Source organism: Convolutriloba macropyga, chromosome 11 (genome assembly GCF_964194025.1).
Source record: "Convolutriloba macropyga chromosome 11, txConMacr16.3, whole genome shotgun sequence".
Classification (NCBI taxonomy): domain Eukaryota; kingdom Metazoa; phylum Xenacoelomorpha; order Acoela; family Convolutidae; genus Convolutriloba; species Convolutriloba macropyga.
This window is the reverse complement of record NC_134478.1, coordinates 24,167,642-24,195,251: the sequence shown is the minus strand read 5'-3', so window position 1 is coordinate 24,195,251 and position 27,610 is coordinate 24,167,642. Positions and strand designations below refer to the sequence as shown.

At 36.6% G+C, this 27,610-nt stretch overlaps 2 protein-coding genes across 4 annotated transcripts in view; one reads left to right on the top strand and one right to left on the bottom strand.

Annotated features, from left to right (window-relative positions):
* The window catches only part of LOC142349646 (zinc finger FYVE domain-containing protein 1-like), a 482,388-nt gene that overhangs the window by 33,635 nt on the left and 421,143 nt on the right, over positions 1–27,610 (bottom strand). For all 3 annotated transcript variants that reach the window (XM_075401359.1, XM_075401358.1, XM_075401360.1), the window contains exons 7-12: positions 20,164–20,367; positions 15,324–15,532; positions 14,859–14,956; positions 7,486–7,561; positions 444–574; positions 17–152 (exon numbers count right to left, since the gene is read on the bottom strand). In XM_075401359.1, the coding sequence (XP_075257474.1) occupies positions 17–152; positions 444–574; positions 7,486–7,561; positions 14,859–14,956; positions 15,324–15,532; positions 20,164–20,367 (854 nt within the window). The remainder of the gene's footprint in view (positions 1–16; positions 153–443; positions 575–7,485; positions 7,562–14,858; positions 14,957–15,323; positions 15,533–20,163; positions 20,368–27,610) is intronic.
* Positions 1–27,610, top strand: part of LOC142349649 (elongation factor Tu-like) — a 317,975-nt gene that overhangs the window by 131,452 nt on the left and 158,913 nt on the right. The window lies entirely within an intron of this gene.

Genomic DNA, 27,610 nt, shown 5'->3' with positions numbered 1-27,610 from the left:
TTAAGTGTAGTCTTGCCTGGAATATCTGGTTGGCATCAGGCCACACGTGTGCAATCTCCACCCTTACACACTCCTCCTCTGGGTTCTTGTTGCCATACCAGTACTTCCTACTGTTGTATATCACACCACATTTGGGACACTCCAACACGTAGCTGAAAAACACAGCAACATATGACAATAACAGCTGAAAAACACAGCAACTTTGTACAACGAGTAAAATAAACATAAATTCAGTACTTTATGCTGGGTGGTCTACTTACATAAATTTATTTCTATCATCAAAAAAATTGAATATTTACTGATACGCGTCATCTAACAATTGCTCAATATTTTTTGTCAAATACCCGCTTCTGGTCACTTAAAATCGACAAAAAATCGCTTACTTTCATCAAAAGCACCGAATATATTACTTCACTTAGGAAAAAAATTCGGAAAGTACTGACCCCTGCCAAGCGTACTTGACAAGTCCACTCCAGACAGAGTCGCCAGATTGAGCAGTCTTGGGAATGACCACTCTGTCCTCGCCATCCTGCCAGCACCTCTTACAGATGAACGTCTTGTTCTGGTATTGTTCCTGGAACACGCGAATAAATCAGTCAAAAGCCCATTTCAGCATTTATTATACCTTAAAGATCTCACGCGTTTTCTTTATGTTGCTCTGATTTAATTAAATGGATATTTTAAGCATTCTGTATACTAGATCATATAATTTGAGCTTGAAGATATCAGATAATTGTATTTAGATTACTTTTGGCGACCCAATTAATAATAGACTCAAACTATACGGACGGCCGAGTGAAACTATCACGCCCGCAGATTGCCGGAAAAATAGCCTCCATTTACCCCACTGACTGAAATTGGGATTAAAGAGTCAGAGAAAAATGAATTGACGATAGCCTACTTTTTCTATGTTTCGAAAAGGGTTCTAATTTGGTCTGCAGTTTAATTTGATTTGATAAATATGACTAATTCAGCCTCTAAATTGTAGGTCAATAAGCTCAATATTGCTAGAAGTTAGCACTCTCAGACTCTTTGATAACTTAATGAACTGAGCCTTTAAGGCCATTGGGGCATAGTGCCCCAGCGATCTTAGGGTTATGCCGTTTCCTTTAGTTTCGCTTTCTGACCATATACGTAATTGCGTAAATTTGCTAAATGAATTCTAAATTCCATTCAGTTCAAACAGTGAGTGAGGCAAGTCAAAAGTGAAAGCCGCGACTTATGTATAAAAAAAGGTGAAACGAATTTCAACAACATAACATTAGAAGTCCTGAACTATAATCTAAAGAAGTCCAAAACTTAATAACTTGACTCTCGACATTTAAAGAAATACTCTCCGATAGTCTACAGAGCAAATGGCACCACAAACAAAAAACATCAGTGCAAAATTCAACTTTAAAAAACGTGTTCCCCATTCTATTATCCGGAATGCCATTAACACACGTGTACATATAGTGAAAACTTCAAGCACATTGCACTTTCTTTACTTCGTTTATCAATCACACTAAGGGACAGAGTGACTAAAATGTCAACGACCGAAGGAAATAGTATAAAATATTCCCTGCAACTAGTCGAAAAATTGTGTTTAAGTATGAAAATTATTTGCTCCAACAAACTTTACGTGTATTATAATTTGTTTCAATAGAGGGTAAATGAAGTCCATTGTTAATGGGTTGAATAAAAAAAACTTTAAAAAACGACAATAAAGGCAAAACAGGGTTCAAGTAAAAAAATTTAGCTGTCCACTGCAAAAATGTTTTTTCCAAAACAAAAAACTCCGAAGTCATAAAAAAGCAATAGCTGCCTATTGGTAGAATCAAAAACGCAACTATGCACAATTAGAAAACATAAGTTTACCATCAAAAGCATTAACTTGAGTTTTCATTGAAAAGAAAAAATAAGACAGCGGATCTTGCAGCGCTCCAAAACAATCCAAACCCTTTGGGTTGTAAGAAAGAGTGCCTATAAAAAAAGGTGAAACGAATTTCAACAACATAACATTAGAAGTCCTGAAATATAATCTAAAGAAGTCCAAAAATTAATAACTTGACTCGACATTTGAAGAAATACTCTCCGATAGTCTACAGAGCAAATGGCACCACAAACAAAAAAACATAAGTGCAAAACTCAACTTTAGAAAACGTGTTCCCCATTCTATTATCCGGAATGCCATTAACACACGTGTACATATAGTGAAAACTTTAAGCACATTGCACTTTTTTTCCGCTAAAAAGAACAACTTCGTTTATCAATCACACTAAGGGACAGAGTGACTAAAATGTCAACGACCGAAGGAAATAGTATACAATATTCCCTGCAACTAGTCGCAAAATTGTGTTTAAGCATGAAAATTATTTGCTCCAAAAAACTTTACGTGTATTATAATTTGTTTCAAAAGAGGGTAAATGAAGTCCATTGTTAATGGGTCGAGTAAAAAACACTTTAAAAAATGACAATAAAGGCAAAACAGGGTTCAATTAAAAAAATTTAGCTGTCCACTGCAAAAATACGTTTGTTTTTTCCGAAAAAAAAACTCCGAAGTCATAAAAAAGCAATAGCTGCCTAATGGTGGAATCAAAAACGCAACTATGCACAATTAGAAAACATAAGTTTACCTTCAAAAGCATTAACTTGAGTTTTCACTGAAAAGAAGAAATAAGACAGCGGATCTTGCAGCGCTCCAAAACAATCCAAACCCTTTGGGTTGTAAGAAAGAGTGCCTACATAATAGCCCTTGAGATGATGACGGCGGCTATAAATGACGAGTGTCAAATATACCCGACAGATTGTCAGAAATTAGCCAACATTGATTCCTACGATCCCCATTGGGATCAAAAACAGAACAGAAAAATGATTTAACAAAGATAAGTGCTTGCTAATTTGACTGCATTTTGTAGTTAGGGACACTACTGTTTCATAAAGAAAGAATACCAATAAACATAGCAAGAATAGCCGTCAAATTGCCGCCGTTAACCCACTTGACGAACATTGGGATTAAAACAGAAAAAGGAAAAATAAGAGATAGAAATTGACAAGTGTCAAAATTATTTCTATTTTGTCTGCAAATTCTGCATATTTGGTTAGATTCCAAAACTAATTAATTCAGCTTCTAAAACTGAACGCTATTAAGCATAATACTAATGCCAGATAGCACCCGCTGAATGGATGAATAAAAACCGTAGGACTACTGTGCTTGACCAGGCGATCAATTGAACAATGTCAGCCAAAAACATAACCGACTAACGTCGGGCGGGGGCAACAGTGGGAGGGCGGATTTTGGTTACGGCCTGAACGATGTGCAGGGGTGTGGAATGGGGGGGGTGACGCCAGAGGGGGCTGATGTGGGGTGGGGTCACCCTATAAGAAACGTTGTTCACTTCGTAATTATAAGTCTCCAAAACAGTTTCTGTGAATAGCATACTTGGAGACTAGTGAGCTGAAAGGTTAACTAAAAATCACTAGACCCAGGAATCAACACTGATTGCAACCAGTCTTAAAGCCTAAAAAATGCTGATATTCTAACATAACCGACTATCGTCGGTTGAGTTTCTCTCGAACGGCTGGCGAGCAGTTTGCTTCAATAATCTCCAGCTGGGGCTTACAGATGCTAGCATAAGGATGCTGGGTGAATGATGAGTGTCAAGGGGGGGGGGGGGGGTTAAGTGCGGGGTAACTGCGGGGGTCAATTTAAGATAAAGAAACGCCCTGCACACCATGAAAATTGTCTCCACGAAAAAGTTCCGCATACTTAGAGAATCACATACTTAGAGAATAGTCAGGCGTAAGGCTCTAAGAGAGCGTCGCAGCCACTATATACCGTCTGTCCTTTACCTCCTTATCTCGTTTTTGAGGAAGAATTTTAAAAGGTTCCGACGAAAATTCCGTCAAGCGAAAAAAAAACGCATTAAAAAGACCACACGACTAATATAATCGCTACGAGCTTCGTTTGAGAGCAATTTAAAAGCGCTCCCAAACGTACAAATTTGAAGTAATATATGCGAGAAAGTGCATTTTATTAGAGAAAACTTGAAAGGAAACAAAAATAAAATATATACCCGGCAGATATTAAAACATTTGTCCTAAAATAATTTTGTATTAAAACATAACTGGCAGATTGACAGAAATTAGCCGCCAATTCCCATATCACAGATTGGGATCGAAGGAGCAGTAAAACAATGATTAAAACTGATTCTTGTACAAAAAGATTTTTTAAAAGTGCGAACTATTTTGAATGAAAGTCGTAGTTATGCATACTCCTGTTTCTTAAAGAGAGAATGCAGGGGCTAGCATCAATGCCAAACCATATTAGAGCTGTTAACGAAGACTTATAAGAGGAAAATTCGAGTAGAGGGCATCTAAAATTGGCCTTAATGGGTGTACATCGTTTCCATTTTGATTTCGTTTTTCATACTGATTTTCTTCACTTTAGACTGCTTTGCTGAGCAACTGCTTTTTTTTTAAAAAAATCTTTGAGCAGAATGAGCAAAAATGAAATAAGCTTAGAGAAATCAAAAGATTTCAAGCAGCATGTCGAAAAAGCGGCAAGATTAGGTAAAGCGAAACAATTTTTATTCGACGAAGTAAAAAAACATAGCAGGACAAGTCCTGGAGGTGCAGGGGTGTGGAATGGGGGGGGAGTGACGCCAGAGGGGGCAGAAAACTCCTAAAAATGACCTTATAACCTTGAATTGAGGCCAACCCAGCAGCTGCAACACTCTAAGCACTTGAAGGACTACTAACGTCCACTTTGGGCCTCTAAAGAAACTTAATGCCCGCTGGGCTTGACTTGTTTATCCCGTTTTGAAAGATCAAAGTCATTGAAAAATAAGTGAACACATCTTAAAAAAACATAGCAGGACAAGTCCTGAAACACAATCCAAGGAATTGAATGAACAAGAGACCTAATATACCTGAACAGCAGATCAATTGAACAATCCCATCCAAAAAGACGAAATCTCGAAAGTTGAGAAACAATACTTGTTGAGAAACAACAGTTGAGAAACAACAGTAAAAGTTGAGAAACAAACTATACAAAAACAATTATTCCTAAAACTTTTAAACTAAAGGCCATTTATGACACAATGCAATATAGTCATTAATTCACGCAAAAGACTTGAAAGAGTTAGTTTGACACTAAAGGTAGATAATCTCGAAAAAAAATGACAAATGCTTCAAAAAGAAATGCGAAAAATGCTTCAAATGAAAAGATATTTTTCGAAAATGTGTTCAAATTCATTTTTTCTCTGTGGATTTCTGTCTTGTAACTCATCTGCAACATTTAAAAAGTTTTGTTGGCCAATAAAGATAGTTAAACTCAGAAAAATCAAAAAATTTGAAAACAATAAAAAAAATTAAATTGCAAGCTTTATTTAAAAAATTACTTATATTTGCAATCTAAAAAAACAGAAAACTATTTTGTTCCAGAAACTCCAAAGTTTTGTTGGCCAATAAAGATAGTTAAACTCAGAAAAATCAAAAAATTTGAAAACAATAAAAAAAATTAAATTGCAAGCTTTATTTAAAAAATTACTTATATTTGCAATCTAAAAAAACAGAAAACTATTTTGTTCCAAAAACAGACTAGCAAACTCAATAGCAGCAAAACCCTGGCCACTGAAGAAAAAGACTAAAATTTCAGGAACTCAAAAAATTACAATTTGAAAATCGCTAAAATTTGTAATATTAAAATCTTGAAACACATTCCCCATTACCACTAGAAACTATGCAGTAAGCTATTATCAAAACCCGAAGGAAATGTTTTGGCTGTTTAGGTTAGAACAAATTGACAACAATTTTCAAAAACTTGAAAAAATTGCCATGGCCAATAAAAATTTTGCAGTAAACTATTAGCAAACCCTAGACGAGATTTCTTGCCCCCTGGAGCTGGAAAACTTGAATAATGACAATTTACGTCAGAAAATTGTAAAAAACTGCAAGTTTCATTAAAATAATTGGTATAATTTGTGAAGTTGAAAACCATTCCATGACCACTAGAAACTATAAAACAACCTATTATTGTGACACCACGAGCTGAAACAAAATATTCAAAAAACTTGAAAATTTTTTAAAAATTAGAATAAATTACCGGGTTTATGTTTGGTGTAGCAATACATATAGCTCTTAAAATGGCCATAAAAAGTAATTACGTCTTGCAAAAGACCTTTAACAACCATTAGAAACCTCAATTTCAGACTGGTCCAACAAAAAATCCGAAAAAAGACAAAAAATCGCAACCTTTTGGGCTAAAAAACTTCTGAAAATGACCTGTTAACCTTGAATTACGGCCTTCCCAGTAGCTTCACCACTCTAAGTACTTGAAGAACTACTAAAGGCTAATGAAACTTGATGCCCGCTGAGCTTTACCTGTTTATCCTGTTTTGCAAGCTCAAAGTCAACAAAATTTTTTTAAAAAAAGAGCACCAATACAATCCAATTCTTGGATTGTAAAAAACACAGCGCCCCAAAACAATTCAAATTCTTTGAATTGTAAAAAATTAGGAGCGCTGTAATAGCCGCCTGGAATTGAGGACGCGGCTATTGAAAAAGACCTAGAATGTATGGATTGGGAAAATCACTAAGAAAATCGGATCAAAGATTGAAAAAAATTGGCAAAAATCGAAATATTAATGGATTGGGAAAATCACTAAGAAAGAAAATCGGATCAAAGATTGAAAAAAAATTGGCAAAAATCGAAGTCAAATTGCCGCAAATGTGAACAAAAAATTACAGTCGAGAAACCAAATTTTTGTTTTCTCACTCTTTAAAATTAGAGTGAAAAAAATGTATGCAGCAAAACCACTCGCTTGTTTGTTCCACTTCCTGTTTCGGTGTGACCAAAATCACTTCCTCAATTTGACTTCAATCACTTCTCCAATTGACTTAATAAATCGACCGCTTTCAAGTAACTGTATCCAGTTATTCAAGAATTGAAACGAGGCCGGAGGGGAAAGGTTAAGCCTGTGCGGTTATAGGTGGAGCGAGGTGAAGGGCATGAAGGTTCTGAAGTGGGAGAGCGGAGGGGTCAAGAGAGTGAGGGCATGTCTCCCAAAGTTTGTGAATAGCACACTTAGATAATAGTATTACGGCTCTAAGAGAACTGCTCAGCGACTTAATGTCCTATAGGCTTTACTTGTTTATCAAATAAAATGGTGAGACAAAAAACTGTCGGACGACAAGTCGGTAGTACGAAAAACCGCATAAACAAACCAGCAGGACTAATATAATTGCTGCAAACATCTATTGAGAGCAATTAATAATATTTCCTATCAATGGACACTCGACGTAATAGCTAGTGTTATTCGACAGTTTAAGTCACAGGTGCTGTATTATTGGATTGTTGGCGTAATATTTCGTGTAAATGGCCAGTTACGCACACACGTAAGTTAATTTAGATAAAAGTGAAGACACTGTAATAAGCTGTTATTCAATGCGAACTATTTAACAAAGAACAATCGAAAAAGAATCTCGGAAAATTTGAGTTCTGACCTGGTAATGACATCTGCTACTTGAACTGTGTTTCTTCCCAGTCCGCATGTGGTTCATGCTGTGACGACAACGGCTTCTATATAACAATGTCAATTGATGATTGTCACAATTCAAAACTTACCTATATACAATCGAGAAAAATATACACTTTTCTATAGCCGTTCATTTTAAAGAGAAAAGTAGTCAGACAAGCTAGGAGCACCAAGAGAGGGGTATTATCCCACAATACTTAAACATGGGAAGAGAATAGGGGGTTATCGCCTAGAGGGAAAGGGATAAGGGAGATTAGGCGATCTGCAAAAGTATACCATTTTCGCACCATGAAGCTATTTTGCGCCATGACAACCATAGCAACGCTCGATTTGAAAGCTATTCACAAAATTTTTAAGAAATAAAAAGACTGATGACAAAAATTGGATTATTCACAATACGATTAAAGTTAAAAACAGTCTTAACGACAAGTCTATACTTGAATCCTGGTCTTGATATGGATATTGCGATATAAAAGACACCCTCAGGTAGATTGAGTCGTATTCATAATTCTTCTCTGGACAAGTATTTCAAATCTCGCAAAACTTGAGGCAGCGCTCTACACTTCAAAAGAGTTCAGGATTTGTATTTCAATATAAAGGACCGGGCTATTCATATGTTCTACCCTGTCCAGTAAAAAACGAGCGTCTTGATCAGACAGGACTTGACTTCTGTCTTCATGTAAAAACTTCAAACAGCAATTTATTCAGTTTGATTGAAGAATGAAATCACGATGCTTGTTCTTGATTTCAAAGAATTTCGAAAAAAGTAGTTTTGTCATCAAAGAACGAGCCCTTTTGATAGAAAGTTATTGTGATACTGTGACAATTCTACCTCAATTTCATTCAACATACTGTTCGATTGAAATCCTATCCTAAAGTTGGGTGTCGAAATTTCATCACTGTTTCAATAGGAAGAGTGTATATTAACCACTGTTATATGAAACAGATTATTGGCAGCACAGCACTTCGGTTTCATTTGGCAGTTTTTTTCTGCGAAGACAACAGATAGAAATAATTTACGGTGGGACAAGGCAGCACCATTTCTACTTCAATCAAACTTGTCCCCAGATTTAACGGTTTAGAATTGTTTACCGGATGAAAGTGAGTTGAGTTAAATTCGTAAACGAGAGAAAAATTTGACAGACGCGGTCAAACTGTGGAGAGGAAACAGCGAACTGCCTGTACTGGAGCTGAAGTAAAAGCCTTCGAGAAATATCAACGTCTCTAGGAGGAATGTAAATTCTACCGTGTCGATGGACAAGAAAAACCGAAAGCGGAAATAAACATACTTAGGCGTGCAGTATTAGTTCTGATGTCACTCACCAATGAGAACTTTCCACCCTAAATCAGGCAACGAATTAGAGACAACGTACTGTCAATTGTGTCCATAGACAAAAAAACAGTAAACAGTAAACGCAAACTACATAATTACTTATATGAATGAAAACCAAAGCTCTCAATTTGCATCTTGTGAAACTAATATAATCAAATATCAAAAATCAATATGATTTTTTTGAAAATTCTAAAATGAGTAAAGAAAAGAGAATCAGTGAGATGAAGGTTAGGCGACAACTGAATTAGTGTTTGATGCGACTCACCAGGAAAGGCGATCATGGATGTTTTGTAATTCAGGGACGCCGCGCACAGAAGTTGTTTAATTCATGCAAATTTTTATAATTATTTTTCTTATAACTCTTTCTATGGTCAAACTAATGCATTCTCAGCTTGATTGTGAAGAGTTTTCATTATGGTTCTATCTTCTTTCTCGTGAAAATGGTTATGCTCATCCCATTCTCAAACTATGAGCAAAATCATTTCAACAACTGACCGTTTGTTTATAGCTGTTTCCGGTCCCTCAAATTGCTGTAAAACAGCTGATAATCAGAATGTTGCTGGAAAACATTTTATTCTTCAAAGCTCCTCTTAATTTTTTACCAACACAAAACATTTAAGTTTGAAGAGGCAAATATAAACATGCCAATCATCAAACTTTCAAGCTTTGAATTGATATCGGAGCTAGAAATCTGTCTTGTGGTGTTTTACGATGCAAGTTAGGATATTTTCAATGTCAAAGAGTTTTCCAAATTGACTATAGCAGGACGTTGAATATATAAGTGTCAGTTACGTGAAACAATTCATTTCAACAAAGTAAATGCCCCAGTACTATTAATCTTCATTGAACTCACATAAATTTATCGAATTCACCCCTTGGCATTCAGCGGATCAGCTTCATTGGTCGACAGTTCAATAACACATTTTTTGAAAGAGCAGCAATATAGTGACCAAACAACCATTTTGGTCAAATCGATCGGTTTCAAATTTGGTATCCAAGTCAGAACTAATCAAGCCACCTCCGAAGAGTTTTCTTTCTTATCTAACTTATCACAACAAACAAGCTTAAAAAAAGGAAACCGGTTGATTAAAAAAATTCCTGCTGTTAAGACTCATTGCCCTCTCGTGTTACATTTCAACACCAGAAAGATGAAATGTTTAATAATCCTGTCTAAAATCAGAAAGCCACTCAAATGTCACAAAACTGAAAAAACAGTATGGCGTACTGCAGACAGATCCCAGCAATAAGCTCGAAACAGACCAAGAAGAGGAAAACTCAGTATTGCCACAGTAGTGGGCAACAGTGGGAGTGGTTTTTGGTTGCAAGGTGCTCTTACGGCCTGAACGACGTCGGATTGTGGCAGTGAGATTGAAGTTATTCTCAAAAAAAAGCACAACAATTCTATCATTAATGACAAATTTGAGAGTGAAGGACAGAAAAATAATTGAAAAAGCATATTATTCTCAAAAGGATAGTAGAAGCCACGACGGTATCTATTGAAGATCCAGATGGCATCAGTCGTATCAATAAGGAAACACTTGCTGCAGAAGCCTGAACTAAACTTTTATAACACACAGCAACCAACAAAACCGATATTCAGAAGGATTCCAGAGATCCAACCTTAGCCCTCCAAACTCAGCCTCATTTAGTTTCAAAAATTACGCCAAAGAGATCTTGGAAACATCTGACCGCGAAGAAGACGTTTTTACAAGCCCACAAGAACATTTGGGAAGCATCTGGCTAGACTTCCCATAATTAAAGTAATAGTAAAGAAGTAAATGAAATCTGGTCCGTTGACTTGGCTTCGGGGACAAATCAGCAAAGTACAGCAGGAAAGTTAAATATCTCGGTTGCAGCTGACCGTCCTTTAAGATCCTTGCGTTTGGAGCGCTTGAAAACAAAGTACCTTGACAAAAGGTGTGGGTTGACGATGTAAGACTTTCCTGGAGCCTTCAAAACATTGTGTGGACATTCTTAACAAAAGTGAACATACTCCTGTATCTATAAATTGGATCAAAAAGTGAACTATAAAAAAAACTATAAAATCCGCTGGTCAACCGAGTAACAAAACCGGCTCAAAACCAAGTTACTTAAAATCCCACAGCTTGTCCCTTTGAGCGCTCATACAAATACCCTTCGTAAACCCAAAAGACGGACAAACTTTCAGCGACAAAGTTTTTGAACAAATAAAACCAGCCCTGAACTCACCGACGTTTTCACACATTGATACAAACGAAGGACAATTTGATGGAAAATATTATCAACCAGAGTTACAGCTTGTTCAAGAGAAAAATTAGTCAAAATTGTTTCACAGACCAGCTCATTGTTCATTTTATATCGTCATCTTCAACGCAAACTTTTGACTCGAACACTGAGTTCAACTCCAAAACTTTTTAATGATTAAATTCAACTCACTGGAGACTGGCTCTCAGTGAAATCAATTTTCTCACAAAAATCGACATACAGTTAAGGATGAACTGTAGAATAACGCCTAAAAGAGGACAAGAAACAGAAAAAAGGCCAGCCAAAGCCACTGTGATCTCTCGTCCACATAACGGACTATGATGATGGGAACTTATAACACAGTGGTCGACATACTGACTAACATCAAAGGAACTGTTGGACTATAAACATTTCGTTCAAGAAATCTCATGTTGCGCACACAAGCCAAACCATTTGCAAATGAAAGCCAGAACTTCTCTTCTTCAAAGGTGACCAACGCCATTATCCAAAATAACGGCTGACAAATATTGGATATGAAACGCGCCTTTCGATGATGAGTATTCAATTGATATTAAACACCACCACTATAGCGGAAAGTTTCTTGGCTGCGCACAACAACAAAAAAGAACGCAGACGTAGCTCCTATGGTGGGTCATATACAAATCTATGACCAGCATCACAATTGCTTAGCGCCGTAATCTTTTGAGCCAACAAAAACGGAAGATCAAGGCAACTTGGCTTGAAAACTTTGTTTGTATCCTTTTTGTATCCCAATTAATCTTCACATAATTAACTAACGTCAGGCGAATTGCTCTCAAACGACCGGTGAGCGATTGGCTTCGTCAGTAGATAGCCGCGGTTTAGTGACGCCAGATTTAGCTTAATTGAAGGCACGGGAAGTGAGTGCAACAGGGGGAGTAACAGTTGGGGGGCACCAAAGGTGGGCAACGCTTGGAGGGGTTTCTTTTGGCTGCACGGGGCTTTATTTCCTGAACGATGTGCAGGGGTAGGGATGGGGGTGAAGTCAGGGGGCTGTCTAGAGGGGGGGGCGTTGTGGGGAGTCAAAACACCTTTCACACCATGAGTAAAAGTCTCCAAAACAGTTTGAAGAATCGCATATTTGGAGACTTCAGCTGAAAGGCTCTAATAAAACTTAATGTGCGCTCTGCGCTGATAGTTAATCCCGTTTTCGAGGACAAAAAGTCAAAAGGGTCAGACGAAAAATCGCATAAAAGATCGACAGGAGTAATATAATTGCTACAAACTTCGTTTGAGAGCAATTAATCAGAATTGAGGCTTTTCAGCGAAAAATTCCATCCGTATTCAGAAGTCAGTCGTCGAGAAACGTACACCGACAAGTTAAAACCATGAATGGAGAAAACCATTAGAAGGAAACTCAGTTAAAATTACACACGAAAACTTAGATCACGCAAAGATGTAGAAGACACTGAGTTGAAAACCTTTCCAAGACTACCAAAATCCTTGCCTCACAATTGTCTGTGCTCTTCTGGCATGCGTCTGTGAGTTTCACAGGGAGCTGTTTCTCATAGAAAGTCAATTGCAAGCATTTTTATACAAAACCAGATATCACTAAGGAAGCATCTTCAGAAATTTGTAAAGCGAACGTTGAGTGGCTTCAGGAACATGAGCACCTCGATATCGTAGAAGGAGCAGTATGTAGGAGAAAGTACAAATATCTGCTTGATTAAGGTTCTTCACGCCAGTCAACATTCGCTTGTGCGTGGACGCTAACAACCCATACGGTAGCGTTATGCAGAACGACAAACTCCCTCAGCCTGAATTGACGTTGTATGTCATCACACTGGAAATTTTTCTAAAGGCCTCTTGGTTACTTTCTAGAAGTCGAGTTACATTATCCAGCAAATCTACATGAATTTCACAATGACTTTCCACTTGCACTAGAAAACAAAGATGACTGGTTGAGTCATTATCAAGTAAATTTGCAAGAGAGCCATATCTTACCCTCGTCCAAAGTCCCAAAGCTCTTTCAGACTCTCTTCAATAAAAAACAAAACGTGCCAAACAGCAGGCTGTTGAAATTGTATGTTAACTGGTGACTAGTGGTAAGGAAAATCCATCTTAATTTACATTTTACGCAACTAATGAACAACGTCGTTTATGGCAGAATTGCGAATGGAAACGTGGCCGGATGAAAATCAACATAGCGAGATGGAGAGCTCTAACCAATGAGCAAATTGCAATTTGATAAATTCAAAGTATTTGACGAGAATATGGCTGCTCTTCTGTTTCACCCCAGAAAAATCTTTTGGTTCACACCAACTATAGCAGGGGCTACCATAATTGATCTAGCCAAATATCACTAGAATCAGTTTGGCTGTCGCACCATGCGAACCTCCGACGAGCCAAATCTCTCCAGTATCAGGCTGTTGCACGAAGCGAACCTCCGACGACTGTAGAATAATCTAGTGACACCGACAGTTTGTTATATCGAGTTAATTCTGAAGACCTCTACAGTGATCTGAAGAAAAGCAAATTTCTTCCTCAAAAGATCACGAATTGTACGGCAAGGATAACGAGCGTGTCGTCCTGAAGCTCAAGATGAATTTGCTGGGGTATATACAAGAGTTTATATGACCAAGAGTTTATAAGACCAAAGCTATACAGTATAACTTCTCAAAATGATTATTTTAGATAACTGATTAAGAAATTACAAAGTATTGACTAACGTAGTATGATAGTCTTTTCCTTGATTTCATTGCCTTTTTCTTTTGATAGGTAGCCGAAAAACCCCCGCAAAAGTAATAACAAAATTTTCTTTGACATGCAGATTACACCAATACGCTTTAGACTGGTAGCACACTGCGCACCGAAAACAAAGATGGTTTCGCGATATCGTGTCCTATAAACCTTTCGAACAAATAGATTATGTCTCACAGCCTATGATGAAAAAATGCCACATTTCTAATGACGGGATAACGTTTCCATTTGGCCACTACATAAATGATCAGTGCCGCATCGAAGACTTTTCATAGGATAGTGATAGGTTGAATGGGACGACGTATAGTGGTCCCATTTAATTTACGAGTGACCCTCACACACGAAAACGTGGATAATTATACTCACCTTCATCTAGATTCAAGTCGAGGCTGGGACAAAAATGAAACTTTTATTGTGTCCGATAGAACCAGTGAAAGTGCAACAGAATGCGAAACACCTGACCCGGAATTTGCAGAAACAAGTAATATTAACGAAGACTATACTGATAGCGACCATATTGTAGATTTCGATGCCACCTTCTGCTTCGAAGTGAACATACTCCCAAACCCATTTATTAATAACGAGGCTGATGGGCGTGGTGAAAGTAGCAGCGACTATGAGGAAGAACCAGCCTTTAAAGATGCGCGCAAGACACAACAGTAAATTTGAACCTAACTGCCTAAATAGCGCATTTGATTGTGAATACCTAGCCGTGTAAATTTTGGATTGAGTTTGTGGGTGCTATACTACGTTTCAATAAATTATTTACAGCAGTTTTTATCAAACTGGAACGAAAGTGAAATTAATACAAGTCTGGAAGTACGCATCCGGAAAAGTTTCTTTCATTCACGTCTGAAAATAACCGAAAATAACTGAAAACCCGCGCCTTCGAAAATGTAAGCAAAACTAATTGTACATGATACGTTAAACGATTGCACCAAAACAGTTAATCTGAGACAAGGTTCTCATGAAAACCCTTAAGCTTATGTTAAATTACTTCGGCAACATTACTTATAGAAGAAGTAAATTCTCTTCAATTCACTTACTTGCAAGCCATGCACTGTACAGCACAAGTGAAGTACTCATCAGGTAGAGTGTTCATCAACAGGTTGTCAACTGGTCCATTGAACTTCTCATTCAAAGCCTAAGCACATACCATTCATGGATTATTAGACTACAATCCGAATTTTTCACAATAATCCGGTTAACTAACAACGCCAATGGGATCAGTTCTGATTCCTGTTTCGCATACACAAACAACCGTTTTAATATCAAAAAAGTGAATTCATTAGCCACCTTTACAACGCGGCAAGATGTCATTGTAAAGCCGTCAGGCGAATTGCTCTCAAATGACTAGTGAGTGTTGGCTTTAATGGCAGTTAGATTTGGTTTGGTGATGCCAGATTAAGCTTAGTGGGGGACGGACGGGAGTTTGGGAGTATTAAAGGGATACATTAGGGGTTTTTTTTTGGGGGGGGGCTGGATTATGGGTGCGGGGGAGGCAGCTTTACCTGAAGGAGTTGGAACACGATATGGAGAGGCCGAGTGGATCTAACACCTGTTTTGCTGATCTCATTTGACACTTCCTCCCTGAGAATCGAAAAATCTGTCGGAGGGGCGGAAGTCCTCACTCCTAGGTAGCTTATGGAGCTGAAGCCCTCAGGAGATCTGCCAATCTGGGAAAATCTCTGCTTCAATTGTTCTGCCGTTGTAAAGTCACCTTAAAAAAAGGGATAGTAAAAATAGTTTTGCAACAATGCTTTATATTTGACCAACAAATATTCAATCCTACAGTTGCCGCCAGTGTTTTGATGTCAATATACACTCAATGCACAATGAGGTTTCCAGCGAAATTATTTCAAGCGCGCGTCGAAAGTTGCAAAATGCCTATTTTTTGCAACAAGTAAATTAAAATTAAAACAATATGGTTAAAAACACTTGAAAAAAAATACTTCAAATCATTCAAACAAACTATAATAAACATCAACCAATTTCTTAAAGAATCACATTATAAAATTTTCTTCCGATTGTTTTCTTCCTGAAAAGAAAAATAACTATTAAAAGCTCCTATGTTACTATTCAAAGGAATTTTTCATGTTGTGAGAGCAAGAAATCATTCAACGTTTTCTTAAAAACGTTTCCATTTTTTGCCAACCGAAACCACTGTGGTAACTTATTCCAATTTTGTACGCATTGACGAACAATAGATTTCATTCCAAAGCTAGTTTTGACATTCTTTCCAATTTTGAATTGTTTGAGTATTTTGATGAAGGCTCAAATACCCGTAAAATTTTTCAGATTTTCTGGCCCGGCTATATCATGAAATTTGGTTAGCGAAATTTTTGCTATTATTAGCTCAGCTGGTAGCGTCTTGGTCTGGATTAGCAGATCTCTAGCTTTGTCATACTTTTTGCGTAGAAAGCACAATTTTATTCTCCAGTTAATCTATCGGTTAAGGCGTTTTAGGTTTTTTTGCAGATAAATTTAGAAAAAAGATTGCCGAAAAAGATAGGTGTGAAAACAAAAGTGATTTTAGAAGAACGCGCGCGTTCAGGGGAATTTGATGTCTTATTAAGTATATTGATCATATAGCATGAGCCATCATTTTTAAGCTTTTATTCAGCTGCTAAACGAAACTAAGATTGCTGTCAATTTGAATACCAAGATATCTACAACTTTTTTGTTGTGAGAACTTCGTTTTTTGAAAGAAACATATCCGAAAATAAAATTATCGCGGCAGAAAAAGATTAATTCGGTTTCGTTTGTATTCAAAGTTAGCTTGTTCATTTCTTCATGTTCTCTCTGTTTTATTTTTGTAAAAATTCCATGACTTTTCCATGTAAGCTACTTTTCTGTCCACAGACAAAACTTGTGCCATCTGCGAATTGAATTACTTTTTCTGTTGTGTCTATATTACATGAGAAATCGTTCACATATAAAGAAAAATAAGTGGTCCTAAAACAGTTCATTGTGGCACATCGTGATTCAGAATTTCACAATCAGATAACATGCCATTAAGATTTAGCTTTTGTCTGCTGTTGGCAAGAAATGAAAACAACAATTCTTTCGCTTACTGGGAAAAACCACACATCTCAACTTTTTTTAAGAAAAATTTTATGCGAAATGGAATTAAACGCTTTTGCAAGGTCTAAAAAAATAGCAACAGTTTCTTTGCTTCGATCTAAATTCGAAGAAACTGTTTCAACCACTTCTGAAACTGCATCTGTTGTTGACTTTTTCTGAAATCCAAATTGCTCTTTATTTATAATTTTAGGCTTATCAACGAACTCTTTCATCTGAGTCAGAAGGAGGCGCTAAAATTTTTTTGCAAAACTCGGAGTTACAGAAAATGGTCGATAGTTTGTGCTATCTAATTTATACCCTTTTTGAAAATTAATGTTACATGGGCTAGTTTCATTTCAGTTGGAAAATTTTTCTCCTTAATGCACTCATTTAAGGCGAACTGTATATGTACGCCTATAGCTGATTTGCAAGACTTTGAGACGAATTGAGATTTCACCAGGTCCTGCTGCTTTTTTTATCGTCCAACGAGTCAATGACTGAATAAAGTTCTCTTCTAGTCACGGTTCTGAATGTGAACTCGGGTATATTAAGTTTATCAGGGTACATGCAAGCAATATCTGAACCTCTGAAATCTAGATTACCAAAAGATCTATTTAGACAATTCACGATCATTTTTGGTTCCCTTGAAGTTTCACCACTATCAAATCTGATTTCATCAATCTTGATACTTTTTCCACTCAGACTGATCTGTTTAATGAATTATTATTGTTCCTTACTTGTTAGCAGTTTTTGGAAGAAATTGATGCAAAAATTTTTGTGCACCTCCCTTAATCTCCTATTAGCTAAGTTTCTTAAACGCTTAAAATCTTTGTACGTCTCGCTGTCAGGACTTTTTTCACTTATTGAAAAAAATGCTTTTGGGCAATCAAATGCTTCAATTCTTGTGTTAACCAGCGCTTAGAATTCTTAAAATTTCTCCCCCTTTTCAACAGTCTGAATTGGAGCCTGTTTTTCAACAATTTTCTCAAAAATAACGATGAGTGAATCAAGCATATCGTTGCCACATTGGTACATTCTCCACCATTCGGCAAGGGAAAGATCTCTGTTAAATTTAGAACAAGAGAAAAGTCAAAAATTTCTTATCGTTATTATATTATCACTCAGATTTCAATGAGAGGTTTGATTCGAAGATAACAAGAAAATGGTCGAACTTAAAAGGGGTCGTTGTGACATTGTAGGCAAATATCTGATCTTTCGAAATGAAACAGTGATCAATAAGTGTAAATGAGTACATCTGGTTGCATCCCTTAGGTTAACGATTTCTAATCCTGAATTTGACGCAAAAATTTCAAGTTTACTTTTTCCTGTCCTGTTCAGATGATTCAAGTTGTTATCTCCTAAAATAACGTTATCTGTAGCGCTACATGCCTCCGATAGTTCGATACTTAATTGATCATAAAAATACTCCCCAAGACGTTTGTTTGAGCAATAAGAAATGTTAACAAGTAGTTTTTCAGTCAGAGGGTCGCTTATTTCAACCCAAATTGATTAAAAAACTCATCAACCGTTCCAATGCTTGATGTATTACGGGTGGTAATTTTTTCGAACAAAAATTCCTTTCTCTCCACCCTTTGAAGCCCTTGTTTTGTCTGATCTACATTTCCCAAAGAAAGTATGCGATGCTGTTAAAAAATTATTTTCAATAATACAATTTGTGTCCAACCAGGTTTCGGCTACAGCGACAAACGTATTAATGGGTGCTGTTTGCAAAAAGTTTGAAAACTCTTTAAACTTGTTTTTCAAGCTTTGACAGTTAATAAGGAAAAATAATGGCGAATGGCTTGATCCTCTGTTTCTTAAGAAACTTGAATACTCAATCAAATTTTCCAGTTGAGGCCCTCGGTTCAATTCAATGTCATCTGACATCATGAGACGTACAAGTGAACACAAAATTAACAGTTTAAGGAAGAAAACAAATGTATGAATCAACTGTTTAAAAAAATCTAACATTATGTTTGCTGGAATAATACTTTTCAAACTTTCGTTTATGAATTTCAGTATAATTTTCTCTTCCCATAAGTTTACTGAAAATTAAAAATATCCAGAAAAGTTGCATTGGTCTATATTTCAACAAACCATCAGCCAAATTAATATTGAACTGGAGGTAAAAAAATGCTTGTTTCGGATGGAAACCAAAATAAATGTTGTTATCATAGTGATCAAAATTTTGTCCAAAGTTTCGGTTAATAATTCTGGGTTTTATTTCAGTTTCCGACACAGTAAGCCCAAGATATAAGTAGAAATTCCGAAGATTTCTGACAAGTTTAGGTATACCTTGACTGACTGATGGGTGTATTCCATCATTGCTGATATCTTTCGTTTCCAGAATATCATTCAAAAGACAACGTCAATATCAGAAACGCCACTCAACTCCGTTGCCACATTTTCTAAAGCTTCATTATAATTGTCTATGTTTTCGTTATTATTTCTGCGAGCAAAAAAATCATCTTTAACTGGTGGAATTTTGCAAAGTGCAACTTTTAGTGGTGAGTTTTTTTTATAATTTACATAGATTCCATTAAAATACTAGCTGTTTCAAAACCGCTTTTTCTCGAATCAATATTGTTATGTCCAACATGTATAATAAGAATTTCAATCTTGTGATAACCGTGGTATTGTTTTACAATATTGGATAAGTCTTGAACTTTTGCTGAAGGATAAGAGCGTATAGCTGTACTTGGGCTCAGATCTTTTGCTTGAACTTTTTTTGTATGTACTATCCGAGAGAATAAGTGTCTTTGTCGATCTTGGTATAAATTTTGGATAAAAAATCTCGCTTTGTTGTTGAAGCTGTTGAACTTTGTTGTTGTCATGGATTTGGTTCGATGTTTTTTCGTTAACTTTACCAATTAGATTATCAACCATTTTGTTATTTGGTTGTCGGAGGAAAGCATTTTCATCTTTTAGTTGTAATAATAATTTATTCAAATTCAAACAATCACTTATCAAGTCTTCTTTCTTCATTTTTTCAAAACCTTTCCTCTTTTTATGTACCTCTGTCATTGTTCCAAAAAAGCTGTGGTTGGTTCGCGTGTTTTCCAAAAAGCGCATGCGACTGACTTCTTTGACATCTTCTGGAGTTTGCGGTGTGAGGAGTTAAAATGCCAGAAGTTCCCATATACATAGCCAAAAGATGACTTGAAAGTTGCGTGATTTAAGCAAGGTTATGTGAATCTGCAGAAGTCAGTTCGAAATTCTGGCTTAATATCGCGTACCACTACACGTCTATCATCAACGCTTTTCGTAAAGTGTCTTGGGCGAACTAACCGTCATCTTTCAAGGGCTCAGTGAAGCTGGTTTCGTGGAAAACAATCAAAGAAGGTCCCAGATTGGAAACTGACACTCGACAGTTCTCCGAGATGGTTTTCAACTCTGGCGAGAAGTACTTAAGGTACGCTGCTGATGCATCACCCAAGAACTGGAACGTGTCACTGTGCAGCCTATCTGACCTGGTTCGGTAGATTATGATATCTGAAATGGAGAATGAATGTCTTTTGAAACTTCAAATGAAAGAACAACATACTGAACAAATCCAGAATGAAATCTGGCATTATTGATCAATTAACCAGCTAGAATCAGACCAACTGCTCACACATGACGGAATGCAATGCTCGCTTTACATTAGCCCCGGGAAAAATTACAAAAATCGAAGTGCCACTATTCAAGGATCAAATTAAATTTGGAAAAATGAGACCTAAAATTTTGGTCCTTGTTCTATCATTTGACATCGGATAGCGGTATATGATTCCACTAGAAGAGACTTCTTGCAGCATATTAACATGCTTAATAGACGAAAACTCGAATTTATGGAAGAGCAATTTGATTCTACTGGAAAGAGACAAAGCGAGTGTTCGATATGCAATACTGAGGAACTTCCAGCTATTAACGTTTTAAGTTTTTAGAACTATTCGGAAAGAAGTTTCTCTGTGTAATACTTTTGCCCATTCATCAAATGATACTGAATTAAGTTTTTTGCAGAGACAGAAACAGGGATGTTTCTTTCAACGAAAGACATAACAGGACAGGTTTCGCTAAACGTCAAAATTAGAGCAATGCTAAAAATTGTGCAGAATGACATTAATTGTTCTGTTGGAATGGAAGAAAATCCGCAGGGAAATAATCGAAAAGTAACCGTAGTAAAAAGTTTTCGAGGCAGGTATTTACTTTATATAACGGATCACATTGACTTTTTCGTACTTGAAAAAGGTTTTTTTCGTGGAATGCGTTTTTGCGCGAAAATATTTCTGTAATTGACACAGAATAAAAAATTATAAGATTCTTAAAAAACGCACAGTTCCCTCAACAGGCGATCGGAAACAAGCCAAATATATCCAGGTTCAAAAGGCTCCATTTTTGTCTGAGAGCCAAATAGATTCAGGTTTAAAAGGCTCCATTTTTGTCTGAGAGCCAAATATATTCAGGTTTAAAAGGCTCCATTTTTGTCTGAGAGCCAAATAGATTCAGGTTCAAAAGGCTCCATTTTTGTCTGATGTGCCTATACTTTATTCTCCAAACTGTTCCCTTTCAACTCAGAACAATTTATTATTGTTATAGATGATTCTGTTCATTAAAACCTAGCCAGCAGATTGCCGGAAAATAGCCGCCGTTGACGCGCTTGATGTACATCGGATTGAAAAAAGAGGAGATAATTGACTGACTTTTTCTGTTTTTTTTTCAGTGTCACAGTGTTCTAATTTGGCGTGCTGTTTCAGCTAGATTCCAAAACTATAAATGATTGAGCTTTTAAACTGAAAGCCATTAAGCTCAATACTAATGTCAGCTAGCAATCACTCAAATGAAATTTGATCAGCTAATGCTCTATGACTTAATGACCGGGCATTATCGGTTTATCCCGTTTCTCTTGATTTCGCCCTTTTGACTTTCACTGTATTCACTACCTTGCGTAATTCATTACATGAAAGAAATCCATTCAATCGAAACAGCGAGTGAAATAAGTCAAGTCAAGCATGAAAATCGTGACTATGTAAAACGAAAAACGTGCTCAAAAGGTTAAACGATTTTAAAAATGGGCGAGCGCCTAAATAATAGCCGTTGAGAGGCTGACGGCTACTATTAAAAACAAAATCTTAAGTTTGGCAATGACTTCTTCAAAGTTTTGACTGATAAATCGTGAACTACTTCAAATGTTTTATGGAGACGACCTGCATCACAAGAATATTCTCCATAGGATGAGTTTTGAGGTGTAAAAAAACTAATTCTTGGGAACCACTGCTTCTTTTGAGACTCAATTTTTGAGAAATGTGATCGAGAAATGTGATCAACGGTTTAACTTCGATCTTGCTAAACAAAAAAATAAGTTTAAATAGCATGATTGCTGATTATATGAAACCACGGTTACGTTAAAGTTTGTTTGACAAATATACAATTCTTTATGACTCCCGTCAACTTCACTAAACACCGTTCCACAAAACGAAGAAATCAAATTCTTCAATAGTCAGGTAAATATTTTCACTACGGAGCAATTTCAAAGAGCAAGAAAGAAGATCAAAGATAAGGTGCAATTTAAATTCCAATTCGCAACGGAAGTTTGATGTTAATCCAGTAATAGAAGCGGATAGAATCAAATCGGTTTCTATTGTTTCGCACCAACCCTCGCTTTGGGGTCATCTTTTACGTTCCCCCTTGAGCACGTGCTTTTTTTACATAGTAACGTGCTATATAACAAAACATAATTCGTAACTGGTGGCACAAAACACAGGGGGTCGAAAAAGAGTTGTTCTCATTATCGACACAAAAACAATATTGCAAACAGAAAACTGATATATCTCGTGAAAAACCTGCAGAAATCCAGGAAAAAGCGCAGATAAAAGACAGAAATAAAATTTAGTCACAGGAAACTAATGCAACCAAAATGCAACCCAATTGCTTGTTTCTTCGATTTTGAAGGTATTTTCCGTTCAGTTAAGACGGAAATTGCCACACAAAATACCTATATAGTAAAAATAGTAAGATTTTTTCAGTTCCAACCGCCAGTGTTTTTTTACCCCCAGCTAGAAAATATATATTAGTATATAGCATGTTACCATGAAAAAAAAACAGAACGTGCTGGGGGACACAAAATAGATACAACTTAAGTCTCCTCAAAACAGTTTTGGTGAATCGCATACTTAGAGACTAGTAAGTCGTAAAGTTCTCAGAGAAAACGGCGCCCGGTGAGAAAGGCAAGGAGAGTTCAAGCTCTTTGGATTGCGGGAGGAACGATGTGTAGGGGGTAAAGGGAGCTGATGTTGGGGGAGGGGGAAGGGGCTTGGGATGAAGCGGGAGCATAGAACAATAAGGACCGCCCTTCACATGATGAATTAACTCCAAACAGTTTCGGTGAGTTGCATACATACTTAGAGTCTAGTTAGCCAAAGGCTCTATGAGTCCTTATTTACCTCCGCTTCTTTCCTGTTTATCCCGTTTTCGTGTACGAAACTTCAAAAGCGTCAGGCGACAAATCGATCCATCAAAAATTGCATGACCGCGTGAATAATATAGTTCTAACTGCGTTTGCGAGCATTTAATTACTGGACACTTAAAAAGTCAAACCGATCAGTGGGAAAAATGCGATGGTTTTTCTGCCGAATTAAAGAGTGACTTCATCAAAGCGAGAGCAATCTGCATGAAAAGATGGAGACAACAAAAACGCTTCCGGCCAAAACCAATTAAAAGCCAGAAAACCTGCAACTAATGTTGAACGAACTGCTTTCAAACAACCAGCACATGAGTGGATCAATTCAAAACTGCTTCAGCTCTACACTTATATTCATCTTTACACACTTAATTATACAAGACAAACATTTCAAATGAAAAGTTAAATCCATTTCACCGCGCTTTCCATGTGACTTATGAAACTCGCCAATTAAGTTAAACTGCTTTAAATTATGAAGGAGAGCAGATAAAATTAAGGGTACCAAAACTTTACAGAAAACCAGAGCTACGGACTGAAACAATTATATCGATCAAATAAATCCTCGTTATCAACAGATGAGACCTGTCTCTAAAAGAGATTAAGTTAGAAGACAGCAATAAGTACAAATACTAGCAAAAAAATTCAAGAGCATTTTTTTTTCAAAACGATTAACTCATAGATAGCAATTGCTTTGAACTGAAACTATTCATTCGGTTTAAACGGGACAAACCGTTTAAATTAAATCTTGCTAAACAACGCTAAAAATAAATCAAAATAGCATTGTAGCTGATTATTTGAAACCATAAGAGACCTCAAACTTTGTTTGAAAAATATACAATTGTTTTTCGACTCCCAAAAAAGAATTGTGTCATTTTCATTTTTATTCAACACCATTCCACAAAAAGAAGAAATCAAGTCGTTTCTCAACAATGAGATAAATATTTTCACTACGAAGCGATTTGAAGAAAAGTGCCAGAGAAGATGAAAGCGATCTTTAATGTGCAATTTAATTTACCATCCGCATTCACACCAGAAGTTTGATGTAAAACCAGCAATAGGAGAAATGGGTGATCAAACAAAATCGGAATCTCTTTCATTTTGCGCCCCCCCCCCCCCCCCCCCCGGTTAGTGGACATTTACCAAATTTGACCCAACCGACGTGCTAATTTTTAATTAAAAACGTGCTATATAACAACAATACATAATTTGCAACTGGGGCTTAAAAAACACTGTCAGGTCGCAACAGAATACATCCCATTATCGGTACAAAAACAATAAAGAACAAAGAAAAATCATTAAAAAACCTGCAGAAATCCTTCAGAGTACGAGCGCGGATAAGAGTGACAAAAACAAAATCTAGTTACAGCAAACTAAGGAGACCAGAAACGCTGAAGAAAATTGCAACTCGATTTCTTCTTTCTTCGGTTACCGTCGTTTTTCGTTTCATTAAATAAAAAAGTTTTGTAACAAAAGTCTGCCAAACAAAAAAACAAAATTAATTAGATCTATTCAGTCTCATCCCCAAGCTCATTTTTTGTGTGCCCGAGCTACAAATTATATGTTGTTATACAACACGATACCATGCAAAAAAACTAGCATGTCCGCATGGGACCAGAGAAAATATATGCACATTAAGCTTGGGGGAAACATAGAATAGATTCAATTTATGTCTCCTCAAAACAGTTTCGGTGATTTGCATTCTTAGAGGTTAGTACGGCGTAATGTTAAAGAGAGGGCGGCGCACGAGGGGGTAAGATATGCAGGGGTGGCTATTGGGGGCGAATGAGCTGATGTGAGGGTTGAGGTGAACCGGAGGGATAAATAGACCTTAATTACTTCACACAGTAATCAAGTTCTCGCAAACGAAGTTTGACAATCACATTAGTCATGCCGTTTTATGCAATTTTTCGCTTCACCGATTTTTGGTCTGACGCTGCTTTCCTTTCGTCCTCGGAAACGGGCTGCACAGGTAACGCCCGGAGGGCAGTAGGGCTCTTAAATCTCTTCGGCTTACTACTCGTAAGTATGCATGCAACTTACCGAAACCGTTTTGATAACATTGACTTATGGTTTCAAGGCCGCTCCTTGATGTCTCCAAAACTCGGTATTTACTCTATTCACTTTATATTGCACTGCTCAGTAAATGCTGTTTAAAATCTCTTTGAGCGGAAAGAAAAGTGAAACTAGCCAAGAGAAGTCAAAAAGATTTCACGCAAAATGATGAACAAGCTGTGAACAAACATGAAGCAAAAAATTTTTCCGGAACATAGCAGGACAAGTCATGAATTACAGTCCAAAGAAATGAAGTAACTAATGAATTAACAATTTTACAGCAATATCCAACTATCACAGTCGAGAAAGTTTAAGACACCCTAAATGCGCAAAAATGATATTAAAAAAATTAGAAAATTTATTTGTTTCGAAGATTGAAAGATTCAAGAATCACCCCACAAATAACACTATAAAAAAACGACTCTACGCATCCTTAGAATAGGAAAAAGCAACCAACTTTGCAGAAAAAAACTGGAAACACGATAACATTTTCTGAGAACAAATTTAGTAAAGTAACAGAAAGCCAGAGCTATGGACTGGAACAATTAAGTCGATTAAATAAACCCTCATTATCAGCAGATGAGACCCAAAAATTACAAGAAAGACCAGCAAAACCAAAAATCACTAACATTTTCTTGAAAACAAACAAGTCATAGAAAGCAATTGCTACGAGCTGAAACAATTCTTTCTATTCATTTAAGCATCCTTAGCAAGAGATAAGAACTGTAATTAATGAGAATAACAGATAGGGCAACAAATAGAATAAATTCGCAAAGTTAAAAAAAACTCGATAACATTTGGAAACAATTAGCGCAAAAGTCATAAACAGCATGAACGCTGACCGAAAAAATAAATCGATTGACATAGCCGGCAGATTGCCGGAATAACTGCGAAAGAATAGACATGCGTGCCATATAATAGAGATAGAAACAGATACAGATCTAAATTGAAAAAAAAATTGATGCCGCTCAAAAAACTAGGCTAAAAAACATTCAGCGATGAATCAATAAAGGTTGTTAAAATTCATTCCACAGAAGCCTCTTATTAGGGACCTTTACTACACAAATGAGTTCCTTTGACCTTAAACAAATTCAAATTAAACCTAAGTTTTAAAGTGCAAAAGTCATTTTATTGAGTGAGGTAAGTCACGTATGATCAAAATCTAATCACGCAAATAACCTAAAAACTTTCGCTAAAGCAAGTGAGAAATGAAATCACCCGCGCAAATGCCGTTAGTGAGAGGAAGAAGTCATTCAGAAAATTTGACTTTTTCAGCTTTGCTGCGTGAACAAATGTAAAACGAAAAAAGAGCGTCAGACGACGAAACAAAAAAAACCAAGTGCACCGCAATATAGCTACGCTCAGCTTACAGCTTTGCAGCTATAAAAATAATCCCTTTCAACATAATACGAGACCTTTCCTCAATTAGATTGAATGATAAAACAACTGAAAGTACAACAAATACTCAAGTCAAAATTTCATAAAAAATGTAAGATCAAATAGTGTCGAAGTCATGAATACCACTAGTCATAAACTCGATTCATTAACTAGCTTCATTTATGCATCATTAGCAATCATTGAGACCTGTCATTTATGATACTAAATCATACGACAACAGAAATAATAACAAAAGGGCAAAAATCAAACATTCATTAATATTTCAAGAAACAAGTAAACTTGAAAGTAATAACAAGCATTAGTTGTCCGTTCATGAAATCAAGCAATTGCAAATAGGTGCAATAATTAGAACACGTGTGTATCAAATTATTAGAACCCAAGAAAAGAAATACTTAAAATAGCAATCAAATTCCCGCACGTAAAGAAAAATTCGCTTTTAAAAACCGAAAATTCAAATACCGATTTCTCACTACACTTCAAAGGTAATTTGAAAATAACCGACCAACGTCGGGATGATTGCTCTCAATCGACAACCGCGCGGTTGCCTTAGGTAAGGCTCTAAGAGAGCTGCTCTGCCACTTAATGCCCTCCGAGCGCTACCTGTTGATCCCGTGCAGTTTGAAAAAATCTCGCATCAAACCTACTCGATTTTTGCCTCTTTGATACTCCAACATGATTGAAATCGCCACTTTAATTTGACTTCTCATGGACGTGAAAAAGTTGAAAAAAGGTGAAAAGACAGAGCACCAATTTAATCCAAATACTTTGGATCGCAAAACATAGGCCCGCTATACTAGCCCGATGAGAAGATTAGGGCGGCTATTTAAAAAACTAATTATTAAAAGTATT